The following is a 19,969-nucleotide window of genomic DNA, read 5'->3' as shown; positions in this document are numbered from 1 at the left end:
GCCATATGATGCTCACTCAAAGTGAAATGTCTTCAGCATCACTTTGTCAGATTTCCCCAAAAAATCGGTCTTTATGAATGAAGTGCTGTTATTACTGATCAGCTCAGAGACTGATTTTGTAGATTTGTTTGTTTCCATTAAAATTGCCAAACTTCTTAGTGTATTCCAAAGCTAGCTGGTTAATTTTTAAACACATTTTTAGTAACAGTGTGCGTGCAGTATAAAGAGAGACTGCTTCCCTGTTTGTGAAAGGTGTCAAAAACTTCATCATGCATCAACGATAACTAATGAATGCATGAATTGCAAAGATGATAGTAGCTAAACAGATGAGTAATACAAAAACTGCTCAAGTCATCCATGATAGCATTCAAAATAAAGGAAGAAAATGTATTAAATTTAACATAGGAAGATTTTTATCAATGTCTATTAATATATTAGAATATTTTGACTTTAGAATACCTTTACTGTCCATACAATCGAAGATATATACTTTTACCTTTACTTTTAGTTCTCAGTATTCTGATGATCCCAAGAGAGCAAAGACTATACTGAAAAGCAGGAAGTTGAAGTGAAGCATCTCGTTCTGTCATACTCTTCGTCTTCGACAAAGAACCAAACCAGGAAGTGGAACCCTAAAGACGAATTGTAGATCCTTTAAAGTCGTTACTACTTGCTTCCATTTGTGTTATTTTACGACCGTCCATCGGACGGGTGCTGCTTTGTTTTCAGAAACCGTGGGAACTTCATGGGAGATGTTCAAATAACTAGTCAGTTGACAGAGAACCTGTGACAAGCTCACAGATCGTATATAGGTCAAGCCTGTTTGGTGCTGTATGAGGGGAGACACCGCACAGTTTCTGCATCTTTTTCATTGGTCAACCTAGTTTTTTTTAATCCATGGTTGGATCGCATTTGGTTCGGAGGGATTTCATCGTCCGCTTTAGTTATTTCAAGTTGGCGAAAACGAGATTATGATCGGAAGTTACTCCAGTTTACCTTCAAAACAATCCCTTTAAACGCTTACTTCAACCTTGCAGATCCCATGCTCTTTGTGTGCTTTGTAGTGTAAGGTTACCCATTGCTCATTCACACAATTTACGTTATTAAAATACTTTATCAGGACACGGAATTTAAAAAACGAAAACCCGGAAGTAGGATGTGATGTCGTTGTGTGTAGCCTGACTAAAGTTGTGGTCTCGGGATCTGTTGACGGTCCTGTTCTCCGGGTTTTCCTGCTTCACAACTGATCATGGAGCTCGTGCGGTATCTCGGCAGCACACGCGCCGCGTCTGTCCGTTTTAGCGCACCTTTTAGACACGCCGGAACCAGCAGGTAGCCAGGAAAGTGGGTCAGCGCCATGCGGTCTGATGTGGAGTACAGCCCGGTGGGAGAGGGGCTGGGAATGCGGGACTTCTGGCTGTACGTGTGGCTCCGGAGGGCGGCTGTGATAGCGGCTCATGTCACCGGCATGGGCCTGACCCTCATCATCTCCCTGTTCTCCAGACCTGGAACCAGTGAGTGAATATGTGGATGTTTTAACCTGCAAATTTACTATCAAATCAGAATTACTTTGCTGTGCTTACTGACGTAGTTTGAGCACTTTACGCTTTATATAGGCTTTAATAGTAATAAGTTTTAGTTTGGTGTATGGGTTATTTATCTAAAAAAAAAAAAATGAAACGCAGGCTACTACATTTTATAATTGATGGCAAGGACCTTGAGCCTCTTCATGTAATCTTAGACTTTGTAACAAGGGTTTTAAGATCAAGGTACTTAAATTTGCCGAGTTTCTGTCTCCCTGAAACTAATGCAAAATTAATGTACACTCCTCCTCCTTTAATAAAAACGTCCAAACAGATGTTAAGGATCCATTTTTGTGTCACTGAACGCCTCAAAGTTAAAGGTGTAAAATATTGATTGTTTTCATTATCAGTTAACTTATGGCTTCTTCAGACATGTTTCATCTCTAAAATATGTACAGATAAATGTTATATGTCACATTTGCAGTCAGATTGAACAACTTCTGAATCTTTACATTTGTATGGCTGGAACTTCATCATCGACTAAACTGTCATCAGGTTCATCTCTGTTGCCTGTGTACTCTCAGTGTGGAATCTGCTCCCACTGTTTTCTTCAGCCAAATTTTAAGATTCTGAATATTGCTTATCATTAGTTAGTAATCAATGTTCTGTGACCGCTTAGTAGTTTTGTCATTACTGAACTTCCAGGAACTTTTCTCTGGATAGTTTTGGATTGTAAAGTGTTCACTGGTGTTTCTCTTTGTTACAGGTCTGTTTTCTTGGCATCCAGTGTGTATGTCTGTCGCAGTAAGTTTACACTCCGTCTGTGACTTCACTTTCTCACCTGTCTCTCTCACTCTCTCTGACACACACACACACACACACGCTCAGTGACTTCTCTTCAGTAGTCTGATCTGATCATGAGTCCAGTTCGTCACAGTTTGCAGGCTATTGGCTGCCCTGTGGTTCTTTGCTGTGACTAAACCTGACAGTGTGACCTCTCTCCTCAGTCTCTTTTCTGTGTTGACCTGCAGTGCTGTATAATTCTGGATACAGCATTATTTTAGAACATAACCATGTAATGGCAAAAACCATCATCACACAGTTTCATTACATTCTATATTTCTTTTTTTAGGTAACATGCACAAATATAAAATAATTAAGGATATATCTTTACTATTTGTTTGAGTTTTCTTTCACAGATTGTAGACAGTTACTACTAATAGACAACGGAAAATACTTACACCATACTACATCAGGAAATCATCAGTGAGATACAGGCAGGTCTTTCAGTGAGAATTTGTAGAATGGTGATTAAATTTAGACTATATAGCAATCACATTATCTGGACTTTGTTAAACAAATTAAATGTAAAGGAATGCAGTAAAAGACTCCACTAATATTTTGTCAGCTGAACCCTCATGTAAACTCTCACCATGCCTTCACCTTCATGCCCTCTGGCCTTTGTGTCTATCTTCTTTCCATTGTGAATAATAGATAGAAAGGGTTGGGAGGAGGGAGTGCTTACACTAACAACTGTGTTGCATCACTGTGTCAGATATTGTGTTACAGACGGACCTAGAATATGCCACTGAGAACAGACTTTTACACTGAGATGGCTTCCAGGTTAATGTTGGGATTTTCTCAGATATGGAAAATGGCAGCCTAGTGTGATGAATAAGTTGTATTACGTCATCATTGTATGTTATGCCTTGACAGCGTATTGTGCAAACATCATGCCTCTCCTGTCTCCTGTCAGGACCAATTGTTCCCTTGGAGCTGTAAACCTTTCACTGACATGTCTGTTTTTCTCCTACAGAGATGAATACAAAGCATATACAATAGAAGCCTACTTATGACTCATTGCTCATAAAGCACACACACTCACACAGTGGAGTTAGACTGATAAATCATTTATTAAAAACGCAAGGTATCATCAAAGCCTAGCCTCGCTTAGTCTAATCTTTGTCTGTATTATGTCTGGTCTGCAGTGTTCATTTTTAAAGAATATTTTTATTCATCTGGTTAAAAATGATTGATATCCAAAGACAAACCTCAAACTGTGGCTTTGGTGAGAAGTTATGCAGCAGTTCATTTATTCAGTGATAGAGTGGCGATTGCCCTAAAACCAAAAATGGACAGGTTGAAACAAAACGCACAGTGTATGTTTGTATAATGACACACACATGCTGTGATATATTGGCTGGCTGGTGTCTGATAAAATCCTATATTTGAACACCTCATATTTAAAGTCAACAGTTTAACCACATTTCTCGTCATCAGTAGTGTGACTATATCAGCAATACTTGTCTGTCATTCTGTATTTTTCTTACTGTTAGCAAAGCCAAAGGAAAGCCCAAAATCAACAATATCTTGGTCTTAGTCCTCCTTGCCCTGTTTATGGTACTAAGCACCAAGCCCAATGTTTCCTACTGAAGATGAAGATAAACCTTTAAAATACAGCTCGCAGATGTAGTTTAAAAAGCCTCTGTAGTTTTAACCAGTGTTCCTCAAACAGAAGGAAAAGATGCCTTTTCAGCTGTAGATTTATCCACACAGTGTGTGTGGGATTTGTGTCAAAACAAACCACAGTGTGTGTGTGTGTGTGTGTGTGTGTGTTCATAATAATGAAGGAACATGTCACTCAGTGCAACTGTGGCTAAATGTTGTGTTTTTGGTAACAGTGGAGCTCTGTGGCTCGGAGGAATACACAGGATACACACACATAGTTTGATGCTACATTACAAATAAAAGATAACTGGTATTTATTGCATCCTGTGTATTATTTTACTTTAATATTTGTGTCTCCTTTAATTATTTCTATCTAGGAGCAGCAGTCATATGATCAGACTGAAAACAAAACCTATCTGCGAGAGAAAACAAAAGCAAGTGGTGAAATTAATAACTGTCACTTTGAACCCTCTTGGTTCACCTTTGATCTAATGTTCTGGTTTACAGTTTCCTGTACAATGAGGGATTATTTATCACATTTCAGGTGAGCTAAACAGTTTGTTGACATGTCTGATCGTCACACTGCTCATGTTTCTTGTATTTTCAGACTTAGTTGCAGCAATGTCACCCTTAGTTATTATTCTGAGCACAGTGTTAACATGACCAGTGGACATGATTGACTACAAATATAGACCCAAGTTGTAATTAAGTGGAATTTTCCATTAATTCACACTAGTCAAACTGACATGATGGGCTGAAGTGACCACAAACAACAGTGTAGAAATGCAAGATGATTTAAACACACATTTTTCTTTCGCTAACTGGCTGTGGTATAGAGTCATATCACACAGAGAAGTCATTCTTCATCTCCACCTCATCTTTTGTTTTCTTACATCACAACACCTTGTTTTGTGTTCCTTTACATGCATACACTCTCTGCTTCTACTCGCTATAAAACGATGACAGCCCTTATTAATGCATTTCTGTCTTTTCTCTCCTGCAGTACTGCCTGTGTATGACTGAAGGCATCCTCCTCTTTTCGGCTGAGGGATCTCCCTTCTGCTTCAAATCTCGGAAAGGTAAAGTCCGTCTCCACTGGTTCTGTCAAGCTCTGGTCCTGATAGCTTCGGCCACTGGGCTGGGCTTCATGGTGGCCAGCAAGAATGTCTCAGAGCGCCCCCACCTGGTCACCTGGCACAGTCTGCTGGGTGTCTGCACCCTGGCTGCCACCGTACTCCAAGCGGCTTGCGGTATCTGCATGACCTGCCCCAAGCCGCTGCGCCTCTCCTCCTCTCTGCCCAAACTGAAGCTGTACCACGCCACCTGCGGCCTGGTGGTGTACCTGCTGGCCACAGTGACCGTGGTGTTGGCCATGTTCTCAGACTGGTTTCCAGGCCACAGTGAAAGGGGTGGCCTGGTGGGCCTTCCTTGTGCTGCCCTTCTTCCCTGCTCTGGTGGTGATGAACCAGATCACTAATGCCTACCTGCCCCGCAAGAAGCTCACCAGCTAGGAAGCACAGACGATGATTCACTTCATTCGTTCAGTGGCCTTTAGGAGCCGATTGTCCACATTGTTATTTGCAGGTGATCAGATCGGGTTTGTATGTCCAGACATCAACGTCCTATCTACATGGGTTGCTGTAGTTCAGATGTAAGCGTCAGTAACTAAGTATCTGGACTAACCCTAACTCTGGATTTTACATGGTTGTCGTGTTGCAAGTGACTCAAAAGACCTTCTCAAATCTGATTTGAGCCAGAGCAGGCACATCTGCAAAGATCTGGCTGGAATCGCATTTCATGTGTTTTTGTGTCTGTCCAGACTTTCTAAAATTAACCTGGATACAGTCTGGACATACCAAAAAAACAATTTGAGCTGGCAGACTGAAGAAGGCCAGAGAGTTAGAAAATGAGATGAAACACCACATTTGATTTTGATCATTTTTGCTCTTCAATGATCAGTTTGTACTCTTGAATTGACTTTTTGCCTGCACAAATTTGTACTTTCAAATTATTAGTTTGTGCACACATCATATTCATATTCTTATCTCGAATGTGTGGCATTATTTTATTAAATGCTGCCCCTGATACCTCCTGCCCTTCTGTACTCTACTGCAGCTTAAAACACTTCAACTTTGGCATCCTCAAGCTTCGACTCCTGCTGAAACAGGAAACACAGAGGAATTTTCAAAGACTTTGATGACAGCACAATATGTGTATTACCATGTCAGTAGAGGATGGTTATCCTGACAAACTCCTGGAGTCAACTCCAGAGCAGGAGCTGGTGGGCTCCTCTGAACTACTTCCTCTTCAGGGGATTTAATATTTGCACTACGTATGCAGTGAAAGTTTAAGTCTTACACTGTATATAGACTGGTTTGTGAAGGGATAGAGGCACCTACTGCTCTTAGACTGAGCTTCAGCGATGAAGGTGCTGTGAATGATTCTACACCAGCCTGTCAATTCTATTTATTTATTCGTTTATGGTATTTGTGTGTTGTGTCGGTTTTGGCTGCTTGCAGGTGCTACATGAAGCACTTTAGCATTAAAGCTCCATCAGTCAGTTTTTTTAATATAAACACTGAATCTAATGATGCTTTATCGAGTGAAAACAGTCACATTAACAAATCAGGAAAAAATCATCACCCAGCTCTGCAGCCTATTGTTTTGGACTCATATTTGTCAGGTGGACACAAACATAACTCCAACTGAATGCTAACACTGAGTGCAGATTGATGGGCAAAAATGGCAGCTACATCTATTTGCATTTAAAGCTCCCACACACAAAGAGTGAAGGGGTACTAGATACTTTCTGAAGCTGAAGCTGCTGAATGTAGCACCTCTGCCTCATGAGCTACTATTATTTTTGTCCCCATGTACATGCGACTCCTTTCTGTCTTTTATGATCTTTACGTTTTGTTTGCTTTTGTAATTGGTAGGAAAAATAAATGTACAACTTTGTGATACAGAGCTTTATGAAGCTTTGGCCAAAGCTGAATAAGGAAGATCTCTCTCCACACTCTGCCTTGTTCCTCTGTGGGTCAACGCTGGCTGTACACTCGTCTGTTTCTCTGTCACTTCCACTTTCCCACGCTGTCAAATCCTTCCATCCGCAATCCAGACATCACCATATCTAACCACATGATCTTTCTGCCTGCTTTCTGTCGCACATCCAAACTGTCACCACTATAACCTCCATGCTGTCCAAAGGTTTCCGTCAACCACCTGCTGACTCTGCTCCATCACCCACAGCATCTAAACTCAGAGGGATTCTATCCTATCTCCTATCTTCAGATGTTTCGCATCGATAGAGTCCAAACACCAAGGCTCTCTGCTGCTTACCTTTACACATCTTGTTATCCACTGTCATTTCTTCTTATTGAACATCCAGCCAAGATGTCATCAGTCAGTCCCTCCAAGTTAAACCAGTTGTATCATGACTTGCACAAGCAGAGCATGCAATACTCCCCAATTCAAATCTCACCAAACATTCCTACCTATCTCCAGCCATTTAAACCATCAAACCATTTGATACTACATACTTGCTGAGCTTGTTGGGAGTGCTGCATGGCATGGGAGCAAGGACTTCCTGACAGGCTGAAAAAAAGAGAGGTAAAAACTGCCCAAGCAGCCAGCACAAACAAACATCTTTGCTTTGCTTTGCAGTTTTCCTGAAAAACAGCTGCAGATTGTGTTGTTTCAGGTCACAATAATCAGAACAACACTTAGTGAGAGCCTGGTGGAAAAGAAAAACATGGTCTATTTTAAAATGGAGTTAGAGAATGTAATGGAAAGTGAAGTATTAATACACCTCCCAGGACTTCATTTCTCAACTGGATTTGACATGTTGGCTGTCCTACAGTATAATCAGTGTTTCTACTTGATGTTTTGTTGTTTTCGTTTGATGGTGTTTTCTTTACTGTTAGCAGTTTTCAATCTGGTTTCACCCCTGCATGTAAAGCATGTTAATGTGGAAAACACACTTTTAATCTTTGTTAAGTCAGATTTTCCTCAATGAAATAGTGGAACTACTGGAATTGTGTAACTTACTACTGTAGAAATCTTTGACCTTTGAACTTATTTGTCCCCTCATTAAATAGTATGAGCATACTGCTTCATCCTACTGAGCAGAATTGGCTCACAGAGAAATGTGTTCTCTGTTCGAGTTACTACTCAGGACTTTGTTGTATGTTCCTGTTCAGAGTTTATGATGTTACCAGAATGGAGACTGTAGATTTGTATGTCTGAACCAGCAGGTTGCTGCCTGAGAACCTTCTGCAATACTCAAATAAATATATTTGAATTTGTATTTTTTATTTAAATTTATCATTCCTAGTGAGACAAATCCACCCTTAAACACAATTTCTTGACTCATTATAAACTGTTTCTGGACCCATGCATTTGTTTTGATGGGTTTCATTTAATGTTCCTGGTTAAGTGGACAAAAGTGGGCACACACACACTCACACACATAAAGAATAGCAAGGAAACCACTAGTTTCTGAACCTACAGTAGCAGAAAGTTGCCCAGAATACATTTCAGTCACAACATGTTACCTTTATCTTCTAGCATAATTTAAAGCATGAAGCTAATGTTCTACATTTTTCTTATTGTTAGCAAATTCTACAAAGACCAGAATCAACAGTGAATGTATCCAACTATGTATCTTATTCCTCTGCGCCACAGAGCTCCTTGTCTCCAAAAACTATTAAAAACACATCAGCAAGCCACACTGTGGTGACATGTCCCTTTATTACCACCAACACACACACTGTGGTTTATTTTGACTCAGTCCTACACACACTGTACCGTTGCCACAATCACTTCGCTACATCACCAAATGTGGATTAATCTGCTGCTGAAAATAGTCCTGAGTAACATTTGATAAAAGGAAAAGAGACCAGCAATTTTAGGAAGTCACTGAGCCTTCAAATGACAATAAGAAAAATATAAAACAATGCAAACCATACAACTGGTTTGACAAAAAACAAACAAACAAACTGGACAGCCACATCTCTATGGTCTTTGACAGTGAATGGAGTTTTCTCAGTTATGACTGAAAGCTCAACTAAAAGACGATAAGGTTTTTCCACAGTCACACTCTCCTCATGGACAGACCCTCTATGTCTTGGGGGTGGGGGCATGCTGTGTATAGAGACCGCAGTAGAGACAGAAGAGGCAGCCTCAGGAAGCTCATATTTATTTTTGACTTTCCATGCTCCTTATGGAGGACTCTCATATGCCAACCTTTCTTTATTTAAATAAAAATGAACCCCGTTCAGTATTTGATCACATTTATTTAAAACAGCAAAACAGCTCTACCAGCGTAAAGACTAAAGAACTAAATCTGAACGTAAAACACGCAAACTCCGAGGCTTGTGAATTTTGTCAGTTTAGCCTGTGTTGTCCTAGAGTTGTAGTTGTGGTAATGATCAGAGAAGACAATAAAACCATAAATCTGCGCAGTGTCCAAAGTGAACCTCCAGGGGTCAAAGTTCATGGTTATGAGTGAGAACCTGATGGTTTGTCCTCGCAGATGAAAGTGACTGAGCTGTTGAGCAGGTCATACATGTTGACCTCCACCACCTCTGCTGATGACGCACCCTCTCTTCCACCTGCCAGAGCCACGAGAACCTGCTGGGCAGCTGCCAGCTGTGCCTGCTCCTCGGAGATGGCTGACTCCGCCCCTTCATCCCCTGCTGGATCTGCAGAAATCACCTGATTGGACAGAGGAATCGGTGTAATAAATATTTTCATTTATTTTAAAAAGGCAGTGCTGCATTTTTCTGTCGGCTGAAACGTTTTTGCTTATGGTGACATCACTGGTTGGGACGTGGCCTGCTGCTCCAAAGTTTCAGCAGCAGTTTTTGGCCCTGTTTGATTCAGTCTTGGTTTAATATTTAAAAGAGAATTTCACTAATTTGGACCTGGCCTTCAATGACAGTGCTGGACTCAAGATGAAAGGACGTTTTCCAGGTGCCCACAATATAGACAAGCGATGCTGACTAAAACGATCACTTAATCACTAAAGGAGATTTACCAGATTTCAGTCAGACACAAACAGTTTAAATAATTTAAAAACAGACATATGCAGTAGTGCTCCCCAACACTGTAAACAGACACTACAATTTATTATTTTAAAAAATCAGATACTTTACTAACATAAATATGGTTAAATAACAGCCTCAAGTCATGAAGTAACAAACAAATCACTTCCTTATCTAGACTTGCTCTATATGAAAAGTGCCTTAAGATAATTTCTGTTCTTTTTCGGCTCAATATAATTAAAACTGAATTGAATTAAACTGAAGGGAAATTATCGACCTGGAATCCACCAAGTTTGGAAACAGGGCAACTAGCTCAACCAGCCTAATTTGCATTTTGTGACCTGATCAAAATATGGGCAGAACACTCAATTAATATGTATAAGTGCAAATGCCCCATCATCAGATGTCATTATCCAGGTAACATAATCCAGTTTACACATTTATACTAGGTGGAAAATGGGTATTACTCAACATTATACTGTACTTAGCAACTTACACCAAACTTTAGCCAAATGCTACATTGCCAAATACAGTCAAAAGGTTTTACTTTGGCTGCACAGGTTTTACTAACTGGTGATGTGAAAAATTTTGTAACATCATTTTAGTATATAATACTTATACATACTTGACTGCAAATACAATATGCAAATGTCACTGAATGATTCAACTGATAAATAAGTGATCAGAATTGTATTTTATATTCAGTTATTCACCTAATCATTTCACCATTTGAAAGCTGAGGCGAACTGTATTTTTCTGAGGTAACAGCTGAGGCCTGAGACTGGCAAGCTTGTTGCAAGTTGTGTATACTATATTTCCCATCTGATTTGAGCGCAGCAGCAGAGACTTCTTACTGTGTGGGAGGTGGAGGCCTGCTCCTCCCCAGCCTCCTGCGCCTCCACGTGGCAAGAGAGCAGGTGTTCCTGCAGCTCCATCTGGGAGGTGCAGATCAGGGAGCAGAGGGGGCAGCTGAACGCCTCACTGCTCTGGCTGACGTGCTGGCTGCCGATGTGCTCCTGCAACTCCTCCTCTCCGCCCAGCACAGCCGGGCAGCACGGGCATTGCACCGTCGACGCTGCTGAGCCTTGAAGACGCACAACCAAGATCAGTACAGACAGCAAGTCATGTAAAAACGCACATAAATCCTCACCCTTTGCTGTGCAGCTAAGCTATCACACACCACTGCCTTCCTCTCAGTCTACTTCTTCAAAATGCAAGGACAATCCCCTTTTTTTTAAAAATCTGGAAAAGCAGACACTAGAAATGTGTTTCACCATTTAAAATTTATGTTGTGTGACCATGTGGTGATCAGTGCTAACTCTAACAAGAGGATCAAAACATAAAATAAAAAGACAAAAAATCTTTTGAAGCACCATTACAGAGGAATGAACTGATAGCAATTCAGGAATTTTTGAAATTGTCCTTTAAACACAGGGTACTCAACTGATTTAAACAGTCCCTGAAATATAACCTGACACTGATTAATGAAGTCTGCTGTCAAACTTTTGAATAAGAATAGACAGCTAAGTATGTGTATATTTCTTAATCACTAATCCCCCCTCATTAAACTCTTTTGGTTTATAACACAGAGGGATTAAATGTTACATTTCAATTAAAGAGATAGGGTATTGTTTACTGAAATTGTTATTTTTATTGTTTTTTTTCTTCTGTTCTTCATCCCTCCTCATACATTTCAGCACCAGGAACAGTCTAAATACAACTGTTCCCTTCATAGGGAAGGAAAAAACAACAACAACAACACAAACCTGTGTTAAACTCTCTGTTCAGGCCTGTGTTGTCCTCACCTTGGTGCTCAGCAGCCTGATGTTTGGCCACACTGGCAGTGCTGGGAAAGAACTTGAAACAAACATCGCACTGGACCAGGGTCTTGAGCTGCCGGGTGTGGTTAGCAAACACATCGGGATGGTTGGTCCTGTTATGGTACCACAGGCCTGACAGTTGCTATGGCAACACAGAGACATGTTAAGTACTTCACATTTTTCCTCTCATATCCTACAGAAACACATTTAAGGACTATGGCTGTGAACCTCAATACCAGTGTTCAGCATCTAGACCAAACTGTGTCCATGTCACATCGCCTCAGAAGTGTGAAGCTGGACGAGCTTGTCCTACCTGGTACGACTTGTTGCAGAGGTCACAGCTGAAGGGCTTGGCTCCACTGTGTGTTCCTTTGTGTTTGTCCAGGAGGGCGGCGCTGGTGAACACTTTGTTGCAGGTGGGACACTTGTGGAACTCCTTTGGGTGGAACTCCTGTATATGCTGCCGATGCTCCTCCAGCGAGGAGAAGCTGAGACAGCACTTCTGACAGTCATGAGGCTCTGACAAGTCTGACAGAGAGCAGGAGAAAGTACACAATACGATATTAAATCATATTCATTATTATAATGTTTCCCATATGGATGCTTTCACTGCATCATTACTTATTCTGCATGTGTGCTGTTTAAGTCCATCTGGAATATGGAAACTACTACTAATGTGGCAGTACATGATGGATTCTTGAACATTTGCCACCTGAATGAATGTGAGTGATTTCCTGGTGTGTTCTTACTGTGGAAGGTGTGCAGGTGGACGGTGAGTCCGCTAGCCTGGCTGTAGCCTTTGCCACACTCCCGACACACATACGGACGATCGCCAGTGTGTGTTCGCACGTGACGTGTCAGTTCAATGGACTGAGCAAAGACGGCCTTGCAGTACTGACACACATACATCTTGCCTTAAAGGACAAAAAAAAAAAACGAAAGAAAGAAAAAAGACAAACTGAATCTGCACAGACTGGACTAACTGGATATGCAAAGACACCACTGAAAGGAGATTAGATTTTTGTCTGGATCAATGAAATTTTCAACTAATTACCAATCAAAACATAGCACACGGACAAAACATGGTGTAGTTTGGAAAATACCATTTAAAAACTAATGCACTTTCTTTCGCATATACAAAATGTACTTGTCAAATAAATACACATATGTCTCACACATCATGCCTCAGAAACAAATTCAGCATGTCTTACAAGTACAAAAAAATACATTCTACTGCTTAAAGTGTGGGGGCTGATGACAATGAGATAGCCATTACAGTATGTTGGTAGCAGAGTTTGGTACATTTAACAATGCTGGAGTGTCTAGAAGCCTCACATTTGACAGAGAACAACTCTAGGAGATTGATACTAAAAAGCAAAAATCAGAGACTCAGTGTTTCAGCACTGTAATTTCACTTTCACTCAACTTTCCCCTCCACTGCCAAATCAGGAGCCGACTCCCTCGTCATTACTCTGGACATTTGGGAGAAAATTCTCAGCATATCAGGGCAGAAAGCTTATGCCAAAAGTCTTAGTCTTTGTAGGATGTATTTTGTTGTACTTGTATTTGTATTTTATTTGTATTTGTCTCTGACATATGATGTGTTGAAAATTTGTTGTGTATTTATTTGTATTTGTAAAACAAAATGCACTAGTTTGTTAAAGGTGTTTTGTATGTCTGGCCAGATTCAAGATATAAATTACAATTTTATTAATGGGAATGATGGGTAGCAGCCAAAAGATAACACAATAGTTCAATAATGTAATTAAGCGATTTTTAGTGGAATAATGTGATAGAAATAGAGTCATGTTTGTGTTTGACAAAAATCTTTTGTTTAAATTGATCACTACAAGCTAATTGTTATTATATATTGGATGGGTGTGTGCTTGTGTGCGTGCGTTACCCTCAGAGTGTTTCTTCTTGGTGTGATATGCGAGCGCAGCAGCAACGCTGAAGCTCATGTCACAGTGTTTGCAGTGGTAGGGTTTCTCTCCTGTGTGCAGCCGCATGTGATTCTTCAGAGATGAGTTGGCGCCAAACTTGGCGCCACACTCCTCACAAGCAAACGGCTTTTCTTCAAAGTGCTCTGTTCGTTTGTGGTAAATCATACCTGAACGTGGGAGCACAAACATGACATGTTTTAATGGCTTGAAGCTCACTTTAACAAAAATCACAGCTCTGTAGAACTTTTATAATTGAGTTTACACAGTGACCTGCAAGTAAATACCAAAAACCTGTTCATTTATACATGTAAAATCTAACATGATAGTTAATAAAACAGCTTAAGGACAGGATGATATGTCATTAGTGCAACTGAAAAACACTTGCAAAAGGAGACATGGTTTGTTTTGAGGTAAAGTACTTTGAGAGCCGAGACCATTTACCTTTTACCACAATGGCCCAAATCTAAGACTATTTCAATAAATAGTTTTATTTCTGTGAATTATGTTTGAAAATGGGGAGATCCTGTTATATTCAAGGAGTACATGGTGCAGCACACGACACAGCACCTTGGTTAACTTTCAGCACGATTCCAAGGAATGACTCTGACATACTTGATAAGTACAGGTCAAGTTATTTGAACACTGCACTCTGCACCTACTTGTCTCTCGTTGGCAGCTATTGTGCTTCTCGGAAGGGACTGGCCGCTGCTCATACTAAATGAATGAATGAATAAAAGTCACCCTGTAGACCTGTAAATAAATATGACTGGATGTTATGGCCAGCCAGTAGCCAAGCAACCACTGATGGTAAGGGAATGAATGAAGCAGTTGATACCAGCATGACTTTAGTGCTCTGTCTGAACTAATGCATCTGCTCCAATAACAATTTAAGGGCCATAGTGTGAATGCAACATAAAACCTAAAGCAAATGCCAAGTTGTTTTCACTTTGGTTGTTGGGTTGGAAAATGTATCAAGTGAAAGTGTCAAGTATTACACTGTCAAGCTGAAATTAGCCTATCCACTAGACAGTTGTTGAAGAAGTGAAAAGATTTCCCTACTGGCTGGCAGTTCTCACCAGTTATTAGAGCTAATGAAACTTTGATGTGTGGCTAAATGTTTTAGCTTGTGAACATGTTAAACTCTTAACATGACACCAGTATGTCCTGCAAGTTTAGGAATCACATCCAGTGTGTGTAAAAGCACAGTGTGCTGCGTCCAAACATAGATAGTGTGTTTTGGTGTTACTCTACCTGGAACGGCCCATTCTCACCTGACGGGTGAGCAAAAGTCCGACCACAGAGGTCACAGGCCACCTTCTTTTTGACACGCGCGGTGTTGCGGTGAGCTTCAGCCCGATGGCGCTGCAGAGCTCGCTGGTTGGCCAGCTTCTTGGGGCACTGCGGGCACTGCTGCTCACACTCCTGGGACATGGGGCAGCGCTTCACGTGGGCCAGCATTCGACACTTGTAGGCAAAACCTTTCTTACACCAGCGACAGGAGTAGGGCTTGGAGGGGGAGGAGGAGGAATAAGGGAGAGGGGAGGAGGAGTCTGTTGTAGCTTTTATATCTTTGTCATCATCTTCACTCTCCTCCTTACTGTTTTCTTCCTCTCCCTCTTCCTCTCCCTCCTTCTCTTCACTTCTGGTTCCATTCTGCAGCTCTGAGTCAACTGCACAAGACAGAAAAAACTGATTTGACCGATAAATGATTTTAATTGCGGCTGAAAAGTCAACTGACGACAGGATTTTTAAAAGTTTTGTTTGGGTGCACATTTTGAGATGCATTTTTAACAGACAGAGAAGCTATCAACTAGTTTAGCACTAGAAAGTGCTCCTCCTTACCTCTAGTTTGGCCTCCCTTTGGTTCCTCTGTGTTTCCCTCCTCCTCTTCTAGCAGAGAGACCAGTGACGGAGGGAAGGAGGAAGAAGCCTCCTGCTGGACAGTCCTGAGCAGCTTGAAGAGCACTCTCTTACTGAGCTGCCCTTCCCTCACTCTGCCCATCAATTTCTCTAACGCTGAGCTGGGATCTGCTTCCTCACAGCACTGACACACAACCTAACAGGAGGAGAAATGTATCTTTATTTACCTCAACTACAGGGAGAACCAGGCCTTAATCCAAAAAAAGGCTTTGATTAGAGACAGACTTTTATTTCTAAATTTACATCTTTTACAAGAATATTTCATCATATTCTAGTAAGAAGTCTCCCTGTTTTCAGATCTGCTCTGTTTTAATTTTTTATTTGCTGATAACACAAACACCTCTTCCATGTTCACTCATGTGGTGCAACCAAAAAGCATGTGGTGCGACCACTGCAGAGTGTTTTCAATGATAAATATATGTTCTAAATTGGGTATTTTTGTGCTTTTATATTGAATTGATGATAAATATACTTTATACTTTATTTTAGTATCATTTGGAACAGCCTTTTATGTAATTTGAGTCATTTTTTCTAATATTTCTGAAACCATGATTTATGTTAAATCTCTGTACAATATCATGAGAAAAATAAATAATAATAATAATAATAATAACTAACTTTAATGTATTTTATCAGATGCCACTGAACTGGTGGCTGACCAACCAGACACAGTGGTGGTTGACAAGGAGCAGAAGAGGGCAGTAGTGATAGATGTGGCAATCTCAGCTGACAGTAACATCAGACAGAAGGAGCATGAGAAGAATCGAGAAGTACCGGGGGCTGAAAGAGCAACTGGAACAGATGTGTATGGTTAAAGTGGTTGCCATGGTAACAGAAGCATTAGAGACTGTGACCCCCAAACTCGGAGAGTGGCTCTGGCAGATTCCAGATATGCTATCTGAGGTCTCTGTTCAGAAGAGTGCAGACCTAGGAACAGCTAGGATACTGTACAGAACCCTCAAACTCCCAAGCCTCTGGTAGAGGATCCGAGCTTGAGGAAGGCACACATAACACCCCCATTATCTATACTGCTTATTTGTTAAGGGTCGTGACTGACATTAGGCAAGAGGCAGGGTACACCCTGTACGGATTGCCAGTCCATCGCAAGGCCAACATACACACACCTACGAGTACCCGGAGAGAACCCACACAGGGAGAATATGCAGACTCCACACAGGGAAATCCGGAATCTTTTAGCTGTGAGGCAACAGTGCTAACCACCGCACCACCATCCCGTATACATATACATTTATATATGTGTGTGCATGTTCAGTAGATCATACATAAACATGTGCTATAATATTTATTCTATTCTATTTCATATAATTATTGTTATTACATCTGGTCTGTACATGTGTGTATATGTATATGCGTGTAGAGGCTAGTGTGATATTACTATATTTGTGCAAAAAGACAAAAAAAAAACATTTTAAAATAAAGGAAATAAACACTGTTAGTCATAAGAAAAACTTCTCTAGGACTGGGGTGACCTGTTCTACCTGTCTCTCCTGTTCATCCAGGCTGCTCTGTGCTGCCTGGCTCAGCAGCTCCAGGACAGAGGATATGTTGGTGAGGAGCTCCACGAGCTGAAAGGAATGTTCCAGAATATCAGTGGCACTTTCACTGGATAACTTGACTGCCGTGGTGTTGTTTTCTTCCTCTACACCCCCTGAGGATTTGGCTTCTTCAGGCCCTGTGTGCACAAATATAAAAACATGGAGTCCAGTTATACAGTGTAGTTAGTGAGCATCAGGACAATAATACATTCTTGTTCTAGTGTTTACTGTAGGGTTGCTACTTTGGTAATGTATTTATGCCTTCAACACATTTGTAAATTTTCCCAAAGCATGACTTTGACACAGCTGATACTGACCTGGGGGCTCTGAGAGCTCCACACAGGCTCTTTTACATGGCGGTTCCCCTGTGTCGTTATTGTCACCCTGATGGTCTTCCTTCTTTAGCTCGGCTTTTATCTCTGTCTTGTCTAAAGTAGAGTGGTCCCTGTTGGATGAGGCTGAACCTTCAGGATTCAAGCTCTGGGCTTTGTGGATCTCGCTGAGGTTTGACGTCTGTGTAGAAGGTACTGGGGCCTGGGGCTGCTGGTTCACAAGGCTGGTGAGGACGTTTTTAAAGCCAACAGCCACGTCGAACATCTGCAGATTGTCTGCAGCAGCGACGATGCGACTGACGTTGTGTTTGCCCAGGGGCAGCTTCCCAGTGTACACCATGTCCAGCAGACAGCCAAACTCCTGAGAGGAAACCACGGCCGTGTCGATGGAGATGGTGTCAGAACCGTCCAGGAGAGACCTGACGGAGATGAAGACAAATGTATTTCTGTTCAGATTCCAATTAACAAAAGATGTTTCCCAGTGTATTAAAACACTACAGCTACAAAGAGCAATGAAATGCTACTTTAAACTTATAAATATTGTGTTTTAAGTCTGGATTTTATAGCTCAAGTACAAAGGCAAAGGGCTGGATAGCTAACAAGACATTTTTGATATCTGCTCTTTATATCAAATACCTGTATATAGAAGGTCAAATGATGGAAATATTCTCATGATTTGTAAAAATGATTTTCTGATCATTAGATGAGAAGATGATCAATGCCACTTTCATTACTGTGTAACACATCTAACCAGGCTTAGCAGACTAAGTTATAAAAGTTAAAAGAAACATTTACATGCGTACAATAAAACTCTGGCATGCATGACATTAAGAGAGACATTCAAATCCACAAGTCCGGTCAACACCCAGTCACCTGAGAGATTGGTACTAAACTAAGTACTTCTGAACTAACTTGAGGTCAACTCACTGTATTAGCTTTTTAATCACATCTGACAGTTGTCATTGAGACTCACCTCCACTAGCTTGACGCTGTGCTTAGACTTGTAATTGAATGACATAAGACCTGAGTTCCAACCCAACAAATATTTCACTTTAGTGAATCACCTGCAAACTAAATTCTACACATCATCTTTCAAACAGTACCTGAAGAGCATGCTGGAGGCAGCCAGCACCAGTTTATGTGCACGGTGAGGGCTATCTCCCACCAGGATAGTACAGTCACAGAAGCTGCCTTCCTTCCTTAGGGCCCACAGTTGCTGCATCAGCTGGCTGCTGTAGTTGGGTAGCTCCATCATTTTGACTGAGTGTTCTGCTCTTTCCTTTATAGAAAGAACATAATGTCAAACTCGGGTGTGGAAACTTCAGTAATCAGCAAACATGTACATTAATGACCGTAGTCAGAATATTGAGTATATCATAATTTGGATGCTGATATGTCACAGACTCTGCACAGAACAGCACACACTGCATTTATGAGAAAGTTAAGTGTTCTGAATTGGTTTAGAATGGTTACTGCTAAGGTAGGAAACAAATAAGTGCTTACGTTGGAACTGTACTTTTGAAATGTGGACGTTGGGTTATATGTTTATGTTTTTTTTTTTATTATTGTGTTTTGTTGTTGTTGTTGTTTGAATGGAATGTGGACGAAAATGTGTCATGTCAGATACTATTTTCTAAGTTGCTGTATCTTCGAAATATTACAAAGTTAGTGGTCCACATCTTAACAGCTGCCGACTGTTTACTACGGTTAACGTACAGCTTTAGGAGTCTGATGTTCACTGACTGTTGAGTCATTATTTACAAGATGATACACAAGCTAACCGGCTTTAGAAGGCTATCCATCACTAGCTTTAGCAACGCATGCTAATGCCATGAAGAGATGATAACTAATGTTAAGTCGTTGACACTCATTAAGATGCAAGAGCAGTAAAACTCTGAATAAACCCCCTAACGGCCATCCGACATGCAGCCTCCAGTCAGTGGATGTCATTACCTTGAGTAATTCAAACGCTCCGTCTCTTTATTTAAACTTCTTTGCTGAACAAATCTTGTGTGCGCAATAAAGCTTAGCCGTTTTGAAAATGGCGAGAGGCGGTACGACGCCTAAATGGGTACAGTTCCGGTTGAGGAACGGTCCGCCATCGTCCTATTTCAAGGACTTTCCTCCTCTGTCTGTCTTAATGTAATTTGACCAGTGAAACTTTCTCATAAATTAACCTCGGGTACATAAGAGAAAATTACGCCAGCTTGATTCACTTTATCCGACCAATGGGGGCAGACATCTGGGTTCAGGTACAGAGCTCCTTCCACAACCAGGAAAGTGAACGAAGTGAGCTACAGCAGCTAACGTCAGTTATTCGTCGTAATCAAAAGTCTCCAGTTACATTAAAAATAGATGTAATTAAAATAATAAACTTTACTTC

The 19,969-nt window shown here is 41.0% G+C and overlaps 2 protein-coding genes across 3 annotated transcripts; one reads left to right on the top strand and one right to left on the bottom strand.

Annotated features, from left to right (window-relative positions):
• Positions 1-490: 490 nt before the first annotated feature.
• Positions 491-8,275, top strand: LOC108873523 (probable transmembrane reductase CYB561D1). Its single transcript, XM_018661753.2, is given in 5 exon segments — positions 491-1,514; positions 2,290-2,327; positions 4,349-4,405; positions 4,975-5,358; positions 5,360-8,275. Coding segments are annotated over 5 exon segments (759 nt in total). The 5' UTR covers positions 491-1,357; the 3' UTR covers positions 5,483-8,275.
• Positions 8,276-8,701: 426 nt separating this feature from the next.
• Positions 8,702-19,917, bottom strand: zbtb40 (zinc finger and BTB domain containing 40). Of its 2 annotated transcripts, none has more exons than XM_018661750.2 (12): positions 19,540-19,917; positions 18,690-18,865; positions 17,572-18,005; positions 17,198-17,391; positions 15,621-15,834; positions 15,050-15,448; positions 13,739-13,945; positions 12,585-12,749; positions 12,149-12,363; positions 11,782-11,977; positions 10,870-11,099; positions 8,702-9,686 (listed from the first exon to the last, which is right to left on the bottom strand). In XM_018661750.2, the coding sequence occupies exons 2-12, from the start codon at positions 18,839-18,841 to the stop codon at positions 9,471-9,473; spliced, it is 2,622 nt and encodes an 873-aa protein (XP_018517266.1). In that variant the 5' UTR covers positions 18,842-18,865; positions 19,540-19,917; the 3' UTR covers positions 8,702-9,470. The 2 variants fall into 2 exon arrangements, with proteins under 2 accessions (XP_018517266.1, XP_018517267.1); XM_018661751.2 differs by having other exon boundaries at positions 11,821-11,977.
• Between the last annotated feature and the right edge of the window lie 52 nt (positions 19,918-19,969).

The sequence above is a fragment of the Lates calcarifer genome, linkage group LG12, assembly GCF_001640805.2.
Source record: "Lates calcarifer isolate ASB-BC8 linkage group LG12, TLL_Latcal_v3, whole genome shotgun sequence".
Lineage (NCBI taxonomy): Eukaryota > Metazoa > Chordata > Actinopteri > Centropomidae > Lates > Lates calcarifer.
The sequence above is the reverse complement of the archived record's forward strand: the minus strand, read 5'-3'. Positions and strand labels throughout refer to the sequence as shown.

What these genes read in the sequence shown, in the direction of transcription:
- zbtb40 (XM_018661750.2), bottom strand. Translation starts at nt 18,841, where the DNA reads ATGATGGAGCTACCCAACTACAGCAGCCAGCTGATGCAGCAACTGTGG. An exon ending in TGGATGAACAGGAGAGACAG is followed by an intron (nt 15,835 to 17,197) that starts GTAGAACAGGTC and finishes TCCTCCTGTTAG; the next exon opens with GTTGTGTGTCAGTGCTGTGA. An exon ending in GACTTTTGCTCACCCGTCAG is followed by an intron (nt 13,946 to 15,049) that starts GTGAGAATGGGC and finishes TCCCACGTTCAG; the next exon opens with GTATGATTTACCACAAACGA.